An 18529-nucleotide genomic window follows, 5' to 3' on the forward strand; every position below is an offset into this window, starting at 1 on the left:
GTACGCTTGCTGAAGTGAACTCTCACTGCAAACTTTCTCCCGCAAACAAAAGCGAGTCTTCCTAAAACAAAGCAGCAAAAGCAAAACAAACCCCCACATGCTAACTAAGCTCTTCTATTCTTTTTTTTTTTTTTTTTTTTTCTGGCTGGAAAGAAAACAATTTTTCTTGTATAAATCTTGACGCTCTAGTAGTTTTTTGCTATATGCTGTGGTTTTGGGGCCAACATCCATACACAGATAAATATTCCAAATGCCAGATGTCAGCACATGCTGGGTAAATGCTTAATAATCATGAAACCCCGAGCCCTTGGTTCTGTTCCAGCGGAAAGCGGTGTGATAAAGGAGACTTCTGCAAACAAAGCTGTAGTGAGGGGGTTCCTCCGGGGAGAGGCAGAGGATGTGAGAGTTAATCAAATTTGCCTTAAGTCTAAAGGAAGTCTTTTTATATTCGCTGTGTGCCCTGACCTTTTCAATTGCTCATTACATGGGCTTTTGTTGTCCACTGGGTGTCTCTCACTCCTGGCTCTCACCAAGAGGCCTTTGGTTGTGTGAGAGCACACCAGGTGCACAAAGAGAAATGTCATTTTGCAGCCAATAACTTTCTGCAACGGGAAATCTATCGGCTGTGTCTAGAACCAAATAAATCTGAAACTGAGAGTAAAATTAGAGTAATAAGAAACTAATTGGAATCGTGCACTGTGCTTTTCATCTGTGACAGTCTTCCGAAGTAGTTCCCCTGTGGTCAGTACACACACTTATGTGTCTTTACCTTAGGTGTGCCTTGGGCTTCTTACAATTACAGCTCAGAATTAAACCAGCAGTGATTGTATGTTGAGGGTGACCTGATGAAGCAGTTTTGCTTCTCTTTCGCTGTTGCTCACTATGCCAGAGGGTTTCAAGTGGCAGCTTCTTCATTCAGACTTTGTTTTTGCATTACACTCAGCTGTTTTTTCTCCAGTTCTTTAATTAGACTTGAAGAACACACTCAGTTACTGTTCAGAGCAGCTTTTGCCATCTTCTCGTTGCCTTCTAAGGACACTTCTGCCATACAAACAATCAAAAGACAAAAAACCCAACAACCAAGCAACACCAAACCATCAGAAAGGTGCCACTACCTCTTGTAAGCAACCCCCTGGACTTGCAAACCCCAGGGGTTTGCTGGCACACCCCGGTCACAGCCCTTCCCTTTGCACGGGACTCTGCTCCTCCCTGGAGCAAACCCAGCAATTTGCGGTACAGTTGTGGTGGGGTTCTTTGTTTTTGTTTATTATTATTATATTTTTTTTCTATTGCATGTCTCCATGGGTGAAGATCCCACGTGCATATTTACCTTCAAGAAGCGGTGATGCAGCATTACCAAATTTGCGTTCTAGGTTTCTGTAGCTGTCACTACGGGGACTGCAGCTTTTCCTACAGCTACTGTTACTGAAGGCAGCGTGGCAGAGGCTCAAGCTCCCCGTCTCACTTCAGAGGCATTCTGAGCATTGTTCAACTGGGAGGGAAATAATGTGGACTTGGATTCAAGTCTTGGGTCTTGATTGGTGTTGGCTTTATCTCTAAGCTGACTCCAAAGATACTGCTAATATTGAGTATAAAAGGTTTGTTTCCATCTTTTCTCCTTTCAAACTTGATTAGCAAGTAAGCATTTGCCAGGCCTGGAAAAAGAGAAGATGATACCCTCCTTGGGTCAGGAAAGGCCCTGAGCTGCTTTAGAACAATTGTTGCATTCTTCTCTCCCTGTTCTTTCCCTTGTATTTATTTTTGGCTCAACCACTTCCTTCTGAATTTCTGTCATTAGAAAAAAAAAAAAAAAAAAAAAAAAAAAGACTTGGCTTTGGGACCTGCAAGTTCCATCAACGTAGTGAAGTCTACCACAGGAGCTGTTTGGCAGAACAAAACTTAACCTTACATATTCTCCCAAATTTCCTGTACTCTAAGATAGCAGTAGCTATTTGAATTGTTCTTCTTCATTCTAGAGCGCTCCACAGGATTCAGAATTAGACCACCCACCTGGTAAGGGGCACGGCAAAAGAAGCAACCCCCAGGAAAACAGCGTTGGAGGATCTGGAGCTCAGGACATCTCAGAGCTTCTTCCTGCTGCTGTGCGGCTGGCCGAGAGCACATCTCCCTTGATTCCAGAACCTACAAGGTAAGAAATGAGGTTTCTTCTCATTAATACCATTGAAGCCCTGCTGATGATCGTTGGGGGATGTTTGCTAATTTTCTGTTATTGTGTAGCTGATTTTCAGTATCTGTCATCCTGATGGATGATGATGATACAGTCTTCAAAATACCCCAACAAAAGCAAGGCTGCTCACTATTTACCAAGCTGACTTCCTCGCCTCACTGCATAGCTATAAACAAGGCTCTAGCTGTTGTGGTAACCCTTGATCTCAACTTCCTATGCTTTTCCACACACTAATAAACTCTTATCTGAGACAGAGGAACGTTGAAAAGTCTCTTGCACGGTCATAGTATTGTGAAGTAAGACATAATTGTAAACAATTGCAAAATGCCATGCTCAGCTCTGTATAACAATCCAACTAAAAAGTACCAACCCAGCTACTATTTACTAGTATCTTACTTTTCTGTCTTAATATTCACCTGATGAAATTGATATACTTTCAGAGGTAAAGTATTCTTCAGTGGGATTAAGGGTGGCAGAAGGTAACATAATTTGGCTTTTCTTAAATATCCTGAAAGGAAATCTTTCTCTGAAGCATTAATATTTTTTACTTGAATGCTTCAGTTTTCTTGTGCTACTAAGCTTTTCCTCTGCTACAGGGAAGAAACCATCTAATACCGGCATGATTTTAACATGGGGCTCAGTGCTTTCCAGCTCATCAGTGTTACCTAGGATGGAATGATAAATACATTTTAGAATGAGTGGCTGTAATCTGCTGGTAAATGGGTAGGGCTGTTAGGCTGTGGACACCTTTTAAAGTGTTTTCACAGATTGGAGAACTCACTGCAGAGAGACCAGCCACATCCCTTTGAAGTGGAGTGGGTGTGCCATGGGCCCCTTTGTGTTTCCACCAGCCCTGGCTACACTTTTTGATGGATACCGTCTTTGAAACATGTAAACTTACGTGAAAAACAAGAGCAAACAGCAATCACAGTCAAGTGAAATATTTCAAATGCTATTGCCTGTGATAGCGTTAGCTTCATAAGCTCCTTTCTTCTTTTTTTTTTTTCTTATATGAGATGATGAAGATTAAGCATCCAATTATTGATGTGATGCAAAGGTTTGTCGTAATTTAAGTCCAAGTGCAGGTAATAACTAAGGTGATAATTGACAACTTCAGGGAAGCTTGGAGAAATGGCAGAATCTAAAAAAAAAATTACCTAGAGAAAACAGCTTACAGTCCTCAAGGGTCGGTTTGGCTGTGCTATGGAGCGTCACTCACACTAGTTAGAAAATAATAAATTTGGAGTAGTGGTGTAGGCTTGATTTTTTTGTCGTTATTGTTAACAAACTGTACGCATATCCCCTGGGTTCTAGTTTCTCTCGACAGCACTGTGCATAATCACTGTATTATATGCACGTGTAATGATGAGTAACCACGTTGTCCTAGCTGAAGAAAATACTTATTTCTTGTAAGCCACTTATGTGATTCATTGTGATTTGTGACAATAAAACAGGCGTTTTCTGCTGGTCTTATCAATACAGAGTCATGCTAATGGAATGCAAGAGAGAGATGGGGGGGAATGGTGACTATTAGCAACCTCTGAAAGTCATCTGTAGGCCTAGAATGACTAACATTCCTGCAAGTTAGGGTTGTTTGTGAAACTGCCAAATGGTGGGGATTAGGCTGTGTTCTCAGAACTGCAACACCTGTACTCTAACAGCATTTGTGCCAGCATCCACCTAACACAGTGCCTGTGCCAGCCACTGACCTGCTTCACGTCCTGCCTTCAGCCTGGGAATGGAGCAGCAGCAGAACACGTCTCAGGGGGCTTAAATTACGGTTTGTGATCCTGTTTCTCGAAAAGTATCTCTCTGTATTTACTTTCTTGTCCACACAGTAAGGAAGATGTACGCACAACTTTCTCCAGTGGCTGCCTATAAAGACCCAGCTAACAGGGAACTGGTAGGGAGAGCACCACTGTTAAATAGTCAAAGTGGAAATCATGCTGATGCTTTAGTACACTGTAGGACAACAGCAGTTTTTCCAAATATGTATATATATATTTAATCTCAAAGTAGCAAGTATCTTTTTTTTTTTTCCCTGATGTAAGTGGTTAGTAGAGTCTCACCTGAAGCCAGAAGTTGTCCAACAAGGAACTGGGCCAGATCATTTTCTCTCCATGGCTCTGGATTTTAGGGGAGGCACAAGTTCGGCCTCCAGCTGTAAGCAGGTATAGGAGTACAAAGCATGAATGGAGAAACAACAGCCAGTGCAGCTGAGCTGCGGCTGTGATGGTTTACGTTAGTGTCAGCTCTGCTTGCACGTGGCCTTCTGAAGGCCTGTGCTAACTGAAGGAGGAGTAGCTACACGGTGGGGTTGTTTGAAAACAATAGACTGAGAACATCTCATGAACACAAGGCTATGCTGTCACCCACCTGGCACGTTAAGCTGTCCAAATTGGTGCTGGAATGGATCGGTGGTGGTACCAGAGGCTGGGGGGGGGGGCGCTCTTGGGTTTTGAGAGGATGTGGTTGCAGCAAATGAACACTCTTTATTTATGTGTGTATATATATTATATAATGATAAAGCACAGGTATTTCTGTACTGTCCTGTGAACAATTTGCATTTTTTTAAATGTATTGCTCAAAGAATGGCACAGCTGCAGTTCTTTAGGGGCTCCTTTTAAATACAAGCACTGGGAATACCTGGACTTGCATTGTCACTGCCTGGAACAGCTTAACACATCACCATCCAAAATCATGATTCTTGTGAGATGAGCGTCAGATGAATGACTCATTTTGAAGGGACTCATAAGACTTTTGTTTCAGGAAACATATTAGATGGGCAGGAGCTCAGGCAACTACTTTTTATTTAGCCTTACTCCTGAAACTGCTGGCACATGCCTGGTTTTGGGTGGCTTCTAGGTTATAGCCTGCCAAAATAGAAACAAAGACAATAAACGGAAAAAGCTTTGAAGTTTCAGATTCCAGGCTGCTTATTTCAACTTTCACCCCCATATGCTGCCTTGAACGCATCTTTTCCATCCTGAATTGAACTGTTATAATCTTATGACCTGCTGTCTTCTGAAGGAGTATCTGTATGGAAAACTACTGCGTGGTTTTTTCCAATCTTCTGGGTGTCTTTCTTCCGTCCTCCAGAAATTCTCAGAAATTGTTCCAGCAAGTCTTAAATTCTCATGTTTTGGGAGTCGAAATGTCTGACTCTTGACCTAAAACACTGCTTCACTCCCATTTTTTTAACATGTTGTCACTAGTACCGTATGTTAAAAAGCAACAGCAGCAGCGATTAATCTATCAACCCTCTGTGTGAAATAACTATTCTTCAGCACTTTTAGCAAGCCTCGGGCTTTGCATTGGTGTGTGAGATGTAGCCATGCCTTTCTGCTGGCATGCAGGCAGAGGAGACACCTGGAGAGCCCTCAGCTGGACAGCCCTGCCCAGGAGAGGCACTTTTCCTGCAGGATGTGGAATAAGCAGACGGAGCAATTTCAAAGGTACACGCCCAGAGGCAGTGCAGCGGAAGAGGCGCTCTCGGTGGATGCACTTGGCCGCCTTCCCACTCCTCGTGCTGCGCACAGACCCTGTGGGACCCAAGGGCCACCTCAGGATGCCGAGCCCGAGCAGCCGCGCATCCTGTGGGACCGTGGGCGCAGTGCCACGCATCCTGCTGGTTCTTGGGGCCGCTCGGACAGGGACCAGGGGGACAGGAGCTGAATGCCCGGCCGTGGTTGCTTGCTGCAGCAGCCCTGCAGTTTACGCGGTTAATGTTAGAGCATTTTAGTTTGGTCATATTTAAAATACTGCGGGCACCGCGTGTCATTCTGCGTATGGAACCAGGAGGTGAAAAGTGATTGGGGTTTCGGGCAGAAGAGGGAGATGGTTCCCAGGGGGATCATATAGATCATTTTCCTGCCTCACTTTTTCCTGAAATCTTAGCTAGCCAGGGAGGGCGGGGGAGTCTGGCTGCTGTTAGCAGCCCTTTGGTGATGATGGATTTCTCATGTGTTTGTTTACACGGAGAAGTTCAAATAGCGTCTTGCTTTGCCTCTAAAACTGTGGTTTTTTATTTTTTATTTTTGAAGGGAATGTGGAAATGATTTCCGTATTCCTAATTAATTTTCAATTGCTCTTAGGAGAGATTAGGATGCAGAATTCTGTAAGTAAAGTCAAAGGCCCCCAGTGCGGCGTGTCCAAATGTACGAACTCCGAATGTAAACCCTGGTCTCTCGTGTGTCAGGGGAAATAGAAGAGAAACATCTGAGAAGCAGCTATACTTGTGCCACGGTTGCAGAGCTGCCTGTGCATTTGTCCCCTTCAGTGCTTTCATACTCAGATTTCAGACCGTTACACTCCTGGGAATATAACCACTCCGAGTGATTCTGTGAGTTACATCAGCTGGGGATGGCAACCGTGTGTGACCGCTGGGTTTCAGAGGCTTTGGCATTTGGTGATTTTCCCTCACAGGTGGGACTGGGTTAGAAAGGCAGGCTGCCCTTTTAACAGCTACTAAATGTTTGAGAAGGAAAGCAAGGGAATAAGGAAAGGAACATTTCAATTATCTGTGATTTTTCTGTTGTTAGGCGATCACTTCTGGTTGTTTATCAAGTAGGCTTAACCTCTTTGGGCGTCTCAGTTTCCCCCCCACACACTCAGAGCAAACACCAGCCAGACGGCTTTTGGCTGGCTGCTGCTCTTTTTATCTTCTGGCCCCTTGCCTTTGCTGTGGATGGCAGAGCAGGGAAATAGGCCTCGTGTTTATGGCTGGTGGATTGGGCAAGTCTCTTAATTCGGAAGTATTTATGGGAGACGAGCTGTAAGTCGTGGATTTCTTGACGTCCTTTATGCCTACACACCCTAAACAAAACCCAGCCAGTGCTGTCCTAATAAACGTCTCAGTAAGCAGCAGTGCCCTTAGATTGGTCCAGGATAGCTCTGACCAACCACAAGATATCCTGGGGGTGGAAGGGGTTAACTACAGGTATTAATTGGTAAATTGCAATGTGCTTCCAAACAAGCAATTTCTCAGTAATTATTTATGTAAAACAAAGACTTTAGATGTATAAAGATTTAGCTTTTTGTTGTTTGATGTTATAACTGGAAGGATAGCATTCATATGGTCAGTACGTTAAAGCCCTGAACTTGCAAATCCTTAAATGTGTGCCTAACTTCTAAGACATGGGAAAGGTTCCCTTTGATGTCTCTTGTGTGCAATGAGACACTTGGGTATTTCGAGTGAAATATGCACCTAGGTCTTTGCATGACTGCATTTTATTTTTATTTTCTTACCTATCATCAATTGCGTGCAGCAATTATTGCACGCAGCAATTATTCCTAGCAAAATGACTCTTTATGCCCTGAGCCCTACCCAAGTGATGAGGAGCTCTAACATTCTTTCATGCTTTCTCGTTTGCATGTTTTGTTTTAAACATTACCCTACGGTATGAATTTTTTCCTTAATAATGTCAAGCCAGTTCAGATTGCCATCAAAAGAGATCAAGTAACCACAAAAGAAAACACACATTTTTTTCCTGTATATAGGAAAAAAAAGTTTATAGCCACAGCTTGATGTTGTTCATAGTGAATGGGTTGTCTGAAAATACAGGCTCCCTGCAGGTAATTATTGATTGTTAATGAATTTTCATGTAGATTGGGTTTTCCTTAGAGGGGAATTATCTTCAGCCTGTGGTGTCACTTCCCTGTAGTGTCATTCCCTTTAAGAAGAGTGGAAGATAATGGGGCTTTAAGAGGTCATCTATTCCATTCTTCTGCCCTAAAGTAGGATCAGCTGTGCTTAAGTCATTCCTGACAGATGTTTGTCTAACCACTAGCAGTGTCTTGCAGATAGCAAAGCAAGATTACAGAAAAAATGGAAAGGAAGATGTAGGATATGTTCCTGATATGGTTTTCCTTGTTACCTTAATCGAGAGGGGAAACTTAAATGGAGATATCCAAACAGGTGAATCCAGATGTACCTTATTATGATTGGAAACTAAAGCCTTTAGTTCTAGGCTGTGGTCCTGAATAAAACATTGAGGCAAGCTGAAGAAGCACAGAAGATGAGCGTGCATTACTTCATTCAGAAAGTGATAGTTTAAGTTGCCCTCCAAGCATGTGCCAGCACTTTCATTTTAATTCTGTTCAGCATACATTACTCACAAAGCTGTCCGGACTCCTCCTTCATCTGTTCCCAAGTAAAACAAACAGGGTTTCAGCATTATCATACACCAGAAAAAGTGTTGTAGTTGCTTTGTAATGGTGAATAGCTTAGTTCATAGGATTATTTTCTTCCCTTGAATCTGCGAAGTCATAAATTTGCTGTTATGACTCTTTAAAAAGTTGCTACCAGCTCGGCAGTAGACAAGTCATGGTTTTAGCAACTGTATTACAGAAAATGTAACCACGTCAGGCTTGTTTAGAAGAGTTTTGTATTTGATAGCTGCAAATATAAGTCTAATGCAACAAAGAGACCCTGTCTGTAAAAGTCTTAGAGGAATTTCATAGAATCATAGAATAAAATCACTCAGCCTCCTGGGGGTTAGAGGGCTTCTTCCCCCCAGCTTGAACACTGTGTATCTGCTGGGAGCCTGCTTCCAGGTTGAAGGATCCTGGGCACCCAGCTGCTAATGAGCAATTTAATCAATAAGAACGTAAACCTGCAAAACGAACAAGAAGCCAGAATGGCAATTGACTCCCACTTTTTCCATCCTCTCCCCAGTTCAGCTCTGTGGTTACTGCACCTTCTCCTCTAATTAAGCTTCCTGGAGTGCAAAATCAATGCCAGGTGATAAAGAGTATTCCTTCTTTAGGGAAAGCCTCCTGGCATCTCCTGGTTGTTTGTTCACGTCCCGTCATGCCCCACGTTGTCAGCGATCCAACAGATACCAAATATTGCTTCGCCATCGGTGGTGTTCCCAGTGTCAGTAAGTTTTATACGGAGAGGTGTTTTCAGTGTGCTGGGAAAAAAATAAATCCTTTTGGCAAAACAATTTCAAAGAGTTTAAATAAAATATGTTGGTGTTATAAATTAAGTGTATAAAGTGATGTTAAGCATTGCTGGAACTTCATTAGACAGGAAATTAATTGTACGTTACAGATATTTTTCCTGAGCTTTGAGGTTTACCCTAATGTAGGTAAATTTGAATAGCTCTTTAAAGGCTAGCTCATTTTCCATCCCAAGGATTCTGAAGAAAGATTTTTAGGATCACATTCAATTTTACATGCAGCCCTCTCATAAAGAAATTGCTCGTGGCATTGCCCAGTTCTCAGCATAAGGAGATATGCAGTGACCGCACCTGGAAGTGCGTTTTGTGCAGCACAGCACAGGCTAAAAGCATGGGGCATCCCATCGCTTTGGATGGGAGGAGGTGGGCAGACATTTCATGTCAGGTAAATGACGCCTCTTCTTCCTAGGTTCAATGTTATGTTCAGTTTTGGCTCTGTATTTCAGTGTCCTCTAAGGCAGTGAACATACCTCCAGGCTCTTCAAGGGAGGCGAGGGGGAAAACAAGGTTAATCGATTCCATCGCCTGCAAACCTAGCGGTGGAAACCGAGGCCCACACGGTGCACATGAAAAATCATTTCCTCTCTGCAGCTAGAGCATCCACGTCACCTCTACTTCCATTTTTTTCTGTCTTTAGTGGGTGGGGAGGAGATCACAGGAACGTGATCTTGCATCTACTGAAACCAAACACTGCAGTGAAATGGCCTCACAGGGTGTGTGTTGCTGTACGGCAGCATCGTTCTGCAGGGTGAGACCTTTGACTGGTTGGCGAGGATCAGCTGTGCTGGCTGGCTGGAGAAAACACACGACAGATGGGCCCTTGAACCTCCATGACTCAATAAAAGCACGGCCACGCGACAGCAGTCACAGCCTTGAGCTCTGTGCAACGTGGCCTCACGGAAAGGTTTTTCCTTTCTGCTTCTCGGCGGTGCTGCTGTTTCTTCTGGTGCTTTTGTCGCTTTTTCCCATGTTGCTCCCTCAGTCTGTTAAGGGCAGGGGGAATATCTAGCTAACACGGACTATGGAAGGGTTAAAATACACGTCATGAGCGTGGCGGCTGTTAGGCAGGACTGAGGCCGTTTACCGCTGTACCGAGCATCACTCACTGGGCCTGATGGTTCGGCTCCCGACAGCAGGTTATCAGCTTCTCAGCGCATGTACTGCATGGCTTTGAAACACCAGTGGCATGAGTTGTTTTTGTTCTTTGCTTCTTTGTCTCTATTGACGTGAAACGAATAAACATTTCCATTGTTGGCAGCGTCAGTAATGAAGGCATCAGTAGCTCCAGCGCTGAAGATTTGTCCGATCCAAATTCAAGCGGGGTGCCTGCAGAGGTGACAGGACAGAGCAGTGCCTTGCAAGACCATGGAGGACAAGCAGGCTGTAGTGTCCTACAGCAGACAGCGGAAGGAAAAGAGGGAAGTCTGCCTACCCCAATGCCTTTAGCAGGCTCTTCCGAAGAAGAAGTTGCAGCAGATCTTGCAAGCAGCAATGACAAATTGCCAACCTCAAACTGCAATGAAGCTGTGCCACCGCCGGGTCCAGTGAGTGACAAAGAAGAGGGAATAGCACGTGGCGTATCTGAGGACAGAGGCCCCGAATGTGACCCTGCTGCACCTGCTTTGAAAACCTCTGAGGAGGATCCCAGAAACCCAAGCCTGCAGCCCAGCCCTCCTACAGCAACGCAAGGAGTCACAGAAATGAATTTGAGTGAGTTAGGGGCGTTGGGGCAGAGTGAGCAGCTGGGTGACATGAGGGAACCACATGTCAGCACGTTTCCCCAGGGCAAAGAAGCAGGGGATTATTTTACTGCTCAGGAGGCCGAGCAGGAGCTGGGAGTTTTGGAAGTAGGTCAGCCGCAGGCTGTAATGCAGCAAGGTAGACAGAACCCAGATGGTGGAGAGGGTCTGCTAATGAAAAAGGAAACCTTAATCCCAAATTATCCAGCAACAGGAGGCTCAGATGGTGAAAAATTTGGAGCGATTGCAAACACTCAGGGTTTCGTTGTGAGGCCTGAGATCAGTGAGGTCTGTAGTACACAGAAGGGGGCTGTAACAACAGCTAGAAGGAACGAGGTAAACCCAGCTCTGTCTGGGAGCCAAGGAGAGCAATCCGAAGCCTGTACTTCAGCGTCAGAGTTACCCCTTAATGCTCCAAGTCTCTTCCCGGTACCAAAGCCAGAAGAACCTTTGAGGGAATACGTGCCTGGAAATGACTATCAAGATCCGATGAAAAGCGAGGCAATGAAAATAGCCTCTGAAAAAAATGAACCCAGTTTTGAAAGAGAGCTTCAAAAGGAGGATGAGCTTAGTGCTGAGCGCTTCAGCGCGCCTTTATCATTTAAGCAAGAGGAAGAACAAAAATCAGCTGTCACAACTGAAAGCCAAAAAGATGAAGCCAGTAGCAATGAAATCATAAAAGCTGATGATGTGTCTAGAGAAAGCACCACGCTTTCTGAAGCAGAAATCATTACCAGTCCCACCAAGGAAATTTCCCCGGTAGATAAAAGATTATTACTGGGAGAATATGCATTAAGTACTTCTCTGAGCAGAGCCGCGGAGCTGAATCAAAAGGGAGCTGATGTGAGTGTATCGGGAGGGAAAAACAGAATGAGAGCAGAGGAGGCACACGTGGCAGAAACCAGTGCATTACCTGAAGGGCCAAGTGGGGCAGAAAGACAACTCTTGAGCTCTCTTAGTAGCCACGAGCAGGATGCAGAAGAGACCCCCTTGAGCCACAATCCCAGAGAATCCAGTCTTTGTGAAAAGACTTCAGCAGGTGGCCCAAAGGAAGAAGCTGTGGGAAAGCCCCTGAATTTAGGCGGTGACTTTAAGTCATCTGAAGACCACTCAGACCCTCTGGGCTGTAACCCTGAACAACGACTGAGCGAGGGGAAAGCAGCTGCCACGGATGACCCGGAGAACAAGGGCAGCTTTGCGCTGGCGGCCTCGCCGCAGCGTCCGAGGGCAGGATGCCCGCCGAGCGTTGATTGCTTTCACTCTGAGACAGAAGGCAAAACTTTGGGCCAGCCAGGCTCTAATGGGGCTGAAGAGGTTTGTTTAGCTGGGGCACACAGTTCGCCGCTCCTCCGCCCTGAGAACAATAATGTTCTGCAGAGTAAGCAGGATGAGTCCTCGGAAGAGGCTTTTCCTAGAGAAGCCGCGTTAGAAACTGGGTACAAAACGGAGAGTCGAGGCAAGCCCGGGAGCTATAGCGAGTCAGAAGAAGGCACAAAAACGTCCAGATCAGTGCTTGAACGTCAGGACTTAAATGAATTGGCAGGGGCTGTGGGTTGCATTGCTGCTCAAACTGAGGGGGCCTCACAAATTTTGGAAACCGGAGAGCAGAGCGGGCACCTCAGCGACGTGCCTCGCAGCGATGCCGCCTGCAGCACTGCCGGGGACGGCAAAGAGCACGAGGCTGCTGTTCAGCGGGAGAAGCACCACGCTGCGGTGCGAAGTTTTGTGGAGGACAAAGGTTTGGCACTGAAAACTGAGCACGAGGCTGATATGCTGATGCAAGCTCAGCAGGAGCAAGGGGCTGCAGAAGGTCATGGAAACGTGCAGATGGCTTGTGCAGGAGTCGGTAGGGCAGAGCTCGTCCCTCGGCCACCTCAGGAGGAAGGAGTGGGTGACGGCACCAGTGGGGACAAGTGCAGCTCTTTGGTGACCCTGGAGTGCAGTGTTGGAGAACTGCAGGAAAACGCAGATGTTCCAGCTGCTCTTCCCCACGTGGAGCAGATGGAGAAGTCGGTGAGTGCTGGTGACAGAGACCGGGCTTCGAATGCAGGACACAAACAGCAGACACACCAAAGCAGTCCGACAGGTGTCGCAAGAGCAGATGATCAGGAACACACAGGAAGACCTCTAAAACCTGAGCTGGAACTAAAGCATCACAGCGACATACCAGAAATGCCTCGAAACGTTTCCGACATCCTTAATAAAGAATCTGCTGTGCTAGGTCCAGCACCAGCCCAGCATGACCCTGGCACAGCAGCAGAAGAGGACGAGGCTGGAAGTAGTGCCGGGGTGCCAGAGGATGCGTGCAGCTGTGAACACCTGCAAAACATTTCTGGTGTGACCGTGCTTAATTTGCAAGAGTGCAACGAGCAAAACAAAACCAATCTCGAGGCAGAAGAAAACTGCTGCGGTAAGCAAAACTCAAACAAGCTCAAGCAGGGCAATAATTCTTTGATCTCAGCTAGTCAGCATGAAGAAGCATGTCAGAGCGATACGTTTTCTAAAGTATCTGACAAGAAGGAGCAGCCAGTCAGCATATGCAGGATAAAAGACAGCACTGGTGAAAGCCATGCTTCTGCTGTAAATGCTCTCCCAGGGACGCAGAATTCAGCAAGTGCCACTAACATAGCACAGACTTTGCCAAGTGCTCCTGAAATAGCACATGCTTCTGATAATTTTGAGAAAAATGAACCTCGAATATCTAGCCCAGAAACTCAAGAGAAGCTGTCATTAGTGGCGAAAAGCTCAGGAGAGACCGAGGGTCTGGCTGCCGATGGGGGACCCATACAGACAGACGGAAATGTGCAGCTAAGTTGTGAGGACAGTGCTGCTGTTGACGAAACAAGCAATGTGAAAAGCGATAAAAGTCCAGGGGCAAAAGGATGTCGTTCGCTGTTACAGGCTCACGGGGAAGCAGTTCCCACTGATAAGCCTTATAAACCCGGCTTCATTCAAAAGACACCAGAGGAGCCTGGGTTTTGTCAAGCAAATTTGACAGCCCCCCTTCCGCTGACCTCTGCAGTCAATCATCCTGGCCAGCAGGCTGGAAGCGATGCAAACAACGGCACTGGGGGGGAATTACTAAATAATGAGCTGGGTGCTGTGGCATGCCAGAACGCCTTAGAAAGCAACTCCAATTTGCAGATGGCTCCAGGTTCTCAGGTGTCTGTGCATTTAGGTCCTCCACCTGGGGTAAACGCAGGTGAAAGAGCCAACTCAGAACACAGCTCTGCAGGGGGCAGGCACGTCGGCGACAAAGATGTTCCAAACCAAAGTTTTCGGGGAGAAGGAGACCGAAGTTTAACCCTGCCAGAGGCTTTAAACGTGGGGCAGAGTTCTGGAAACTTATCACAGTTTAATTCGGAGAAGCTGAAGAAAGAGCTATGTGCAATTAAATCCAAAGAAACAAAAGGTGATGTAAGCTTCAAAGCCCAGCAGAGTGACAGTTCAGCCGAGGCTCTGATAGCTCTCCCTGCTCCAGAAGGGAAGCTGCTGAGCCTTTCATCTGTTGGTAAACAAGGCGGCTGTAATGAGGAAATCGCAACCGGTATCTGCGTAGATGACAAGTACGGTATGATCTTAGAGAAACCTGGGAATTTAGAAAAAATGGAAGAGGTATTAAAGGAGAATAACAGCACAACCAGGGCAGAGATCAGTATTTCCAGGCAGTCTGCGGAGAAGGAGCATGAGGTTCTGACTCCCAGCTCTCTGGGCATCGGCTCCAGCCTCCCGGACTTCAGGGAGCACATCAGCCAGATATTTAAGAAAACAGTCCACAGCACGCTGAGCGCTGAATTACCCCAGCTTGCACCCGAAAACCATGCAGGCTTCAAGCAGAGCACAGTGGCCGAGGGTAGGGCGCAGCTGTGCAGCGCTGAGAACTTGTCAGGATCGGTCGAGGGGGGCAAAGCAGCTCCTGAGGGCACGTCGGAAGCAGAGGGGCCAGAGCTGCCTTTAGCTGCTGAGGCTTCCTGCACTGCTCCCGCACCTCTGCAACAAGAAAATGCAGTGCCACCAGCGAGTCTCCGGGACGCTGAGAAAAGCAGGCAGCCTGCTGGCTGCTTAGAAATGGTCCCGAGGTCGGAGGGCTCTGCACCTGCTGAGCGCTCTCTGGAAAACCTGCAGAAGCCAACCGGAAACACTGAGCACCCCGAGAGCAGCGAGATGGAAAGAAAGGCAGGCGTGTGTGCTAGGGGTGTTGATCCTGAATCGCTAATGAGCTTGGAGAGAAAGAAGCAAGGACCGGCTTCATCTGCCGGGGCAGCAGCTGAGAACTTCCCTGCGTATTCTGACAGGGAGCCAGATCCCAGCGGAGCTGGGATCTCTACAGGCGGCGTGCGGGAGAGTGACTTAGGTGATGCTGCTACCACAGAGGAAAATAACTTAATTACAGAGGGTACTGCAGAGCCGGTTTCATCTGAAGAGGATGTAAGTTGTCAGCCCGAACACTGCCAGGATCCTGAGCCAAATGAAGAGGGGAAAAATGAGTACAGTGGTCCAGACACTGCCAAGAGCATCTCTGATGTGGCAGCTTCAGCGCTTGTTCCGAGAGGATCTTACAGTTGTGAAAAGCTGCCAGAAAACTTTAATGTGTTACCTGGGGAAAATCAGGAGACACGCGTTCCTGGCAATCTTATGCATGACATTAGGTCTCAGAATGACACAGAGATGATACAGGATGAGCCAGGAAATAGGAAGTGCCTGGAAACATCAGAAAGTACACAAGATCCACAGCAAGAAAAGAAAGGGACCACGCATGGGTTAATGGATTACTTAAAAAATGAAGCCAGCCAGAATGGTTGCTTGCAAACTGACTGTCAGCTAGAATCTGGCAATATGACTGAGGGCAATATAAAAGAAAACAGTGGCACAGTGTTAAGCACAGTAAAGGCAGGTAACGAAAAAACTGGAGACATCCCTGAAACAGGTACTGCGAGGATGTTAGTCACCGGCGAGGGTGGCTTAGCTTTAAACACAAGGACTGAAGAGCTGCAGACAGAGCTGTGCAAAAATCCCTCTGCACCTACTGCCGGGATGGAACAGGCCGAGTGTTCTGAGTGTGCAGACCTCCCTGGTGCTGCAAATCAGCCGGGCGAGATGAATTCAGAACATGAAGGCTCACCTCAGGATGCCACAAGAAAGCTATCCCCGCTTGCATTTATGGAGCCTACGACACTTGACCTCAGCAAACTTCCAGACGTGGCTGTGGCAGGACTGCCTACTGAAAGGTATTTACTTTAAATTGCTATGTGAAACGGTTGTCAGGACCCTTGGGCTCGACGGGGATACAATTTTCAAGGCGGCTACGCATTGTCTGGGAGGGCAGGGCAGTTACTCTGCTCTCCAATTTCTTTTTAGTTCCTCTTGTGTTTAAATGGGGATTAAGTGGAAGAAATTTGAAGTAATATCAAGGGTCTGGGTGTAAGAGCAGAGGTGTCCTAAAACCCAAGGAGTGTAATCCTTAACTGTCCCACTTGCTGTTCCAGTTTCCTACACTTGTCTGTGCAGATTTGTTTATGCTTCCCAGCATTCACATCTCGTAGCCTAAAGTTAGGCAACCAAATAGCACTTCCTAGCCTGAAGTTAGTAGGCTTTTGCCTAAGCGTTGGTGACCCAGTTACATCAGACCTGCAGCATTCACATGGCGGGCTGCAGCATTTAAAAACAAGCTTCCAGCATAACCCAATTACTCACAGTTAGTTGTCTGGGCCTCCCTCTTATCCTCCCGCATGTTATAATGGCACTGACAGTGCCTTTGATCACTGTATTATTCAGTGTTTCTAATGACATGAAGTTGTTTCAGATGTGAATTTGTAGCTGGGACTCGTGGAGTCTAGGAATTGTTGCTTTTTTATTATTATTTTTCAAAACCTAGCAGAAACGAGAGAGGCTTTTTTTGTGGGAGCTTCTACTTTGCTGCCTGAGTTCCCAGTTCGATGTGCGGTTAACTCAAACGAATTATGAGTTAGGATCAGTGCTTTGCTGTTATCCTGTCACATCACTGCTTTCTTTGTAACCCCGTAAAGTTTCCTGGGCGCTGTCCCCCTCTCCTTCCCCAGCCAGGGACAGTGAAAAGCTGAGCTGCTTCAGCAGGAATGCTGAATGAATTCAGATGGAGCCTTCCTCGGTATTACCAAAAACTGCAGTGACATTAACTGAGTAAGGAGGGAAAATGTTCCGGTGCCACATTCCTTCGAAATCAAAATGATAAAACCATATTTAAGGTGAAAATATCTGAAGCGCTTGCATTACTGTGAAAATAAATGTAGGGGGGTTCCTCCTGTTGACTGGGAGCCGGGGACGCAGGCCGCACAGGATCTCCTCTCACCACCAAAATGGAGGGCTACAAGTGCTGGAGTCTGACCTGTATGACTTTCTCTTTAAGGCTCTGCCCGTGAAATGACAATGAAATTAGAGCCCGGTGTTTGTCTCCAGTTCCCTTCCTCTCTTTGTGTCTCCCTTTACGGGCGGCTTCGCGGTCCCGTAGCCTTGCCATGACCACGGTGGCGGCGGCGCGGCCTGGTTTGGAGGCCTCCGGGGACCCAGGGGCTGCCCACGCTGTGTCTGCGCATGTGTGTGCCAGCAGGGCGGGTGTCACGCTTTAAATAAATACCTGTGGCGAGCAGGGCAGGGCTCTCAGAACAGCTGCTGGCAATCCTTGGAGTGGTTGCTTAATACTTGCATATGCTTCAGGAATTCACGCTCACCTGTTTTGGCAGCGGGCGGGTTTGTACCAACAGGCAGCTGCGACTGCGGGGCCGCGGCTCCCAGCAGTGCCGCGCACGCACCAAGCGAGCAGGCACGGGCAGGAGGTAGGGAGGGGTCTCTGCTTTCGGCCAGGCTCGTTTCTTAGAGGGACACGCATTTGTCGTGTGGGTGAGAAGCAGAAGAGATGAGCTGGGCCGTCTGGTCTCTCTTTAGAGGGTTTGACACGCTGGCCGGTCCGCTCTTCCTCTGAGCTCAAAGCTGGGTTTGTGTAGTTGAACTTCAGGCTGTGCTGGGCATTGTGTGTGCTCTGGTCACAGCTGTCTGTTTGTCTCAGAGTGGCCTCCACGTGCTTATTGCCCTCTGATTGTTCCAGAGGGTAAACTGTGGTAGCGGTGCATAAAACGGCGTGCTTTTCTAGGAGCTCGGTGTGGGAATTTGGGCCTGATGGACAAAGTCCAGAGAGAAAGACTCCTTACACTCCCCTCTAAATCACCACAAAACAGAAGTAAAAAGTATATTGTATTTAGGAGAAAGAAATGCTATGCTCTGAATTACTTCAGTACTGCTTTTTTCCATCTCCACTGCTTCTGTGTAGCTCCACCTCTTACGAGATCCCTTATGTTGAAACTCCACTGATCTACGGTTGAAGGGGCAAAGTTGTGGTCAGAACATCCAGTCCTTGCTAGGATTTCTTTCTGCAGAGGATGTGGAGGAATTACTTCTCCTCCCAGCTGTGGCACTGGGCAGGAAGGTGCCCTTGTGATGAGCAGGACATCCAGGAGCAGCAGGATGCTATGTGATCCCTTCCCCACTGCCTGAAGGAGTGGGACAGTGGTCAACAAATAAGAAGAGCTTTTGTGACTTGAGGCAATAGTACGGCACCAGTAACTTCCCTTCAAATTTTCAGTGAAAAAGGAAAGTTAGTTTTGGAA

At 46.8% G+C, this 18529-nt stretch overlaps 1 protein-coding gene across 11 annotated transcripts in view; it reads left to right on the forward strand.

Moving 5' to 3' along the window:
- The window catches only part of TACC2 (transforming acidic coiled-coil containing protein 2), a 121913-nt gene that overhangs the window by 15133 nt on the left and 88251 nt on the right, over window positions 1-18529 (forward strand). For 8 of the 11 annotated variants that reach the window (XM_040564429.1, XM_040564427.1, XM_040564423.1 and 5 more), the window contains 2 exons: window positions 1977-2149; window positions 10409-16117. In XM_040564429.1, the coding sequence (XP_040420363.1) occupies window positions 1977-2149; window positions 10409-16117 (5882 nt within the window). Of the gene's footprint in view, window positions 1-1976; window positions 2150-10408; window positions 16118-17558; window positions 17702-18529 lie in introns of those variants that run through there. The other 3 variants (XM_040564432.1, XM_040564433.1, XM_040564434.1) reach the window with 2 other exon arrangements.

The sequence above is a fragment of the Cygnus olor genome, chromosome 7 (assembly GCF_009769625.2).
Source record: "Cygnus olor isolate bCygOlo1 chromosome 7, bCygOlo1.pri.v2, whole genome shotgun sequence".
NCBI classification, from domain to species: Eukaryota; Metazoa; Chordata; class Aves; order Anseriformes; family Anatidae; genus Cygnus; species Cygnus olor.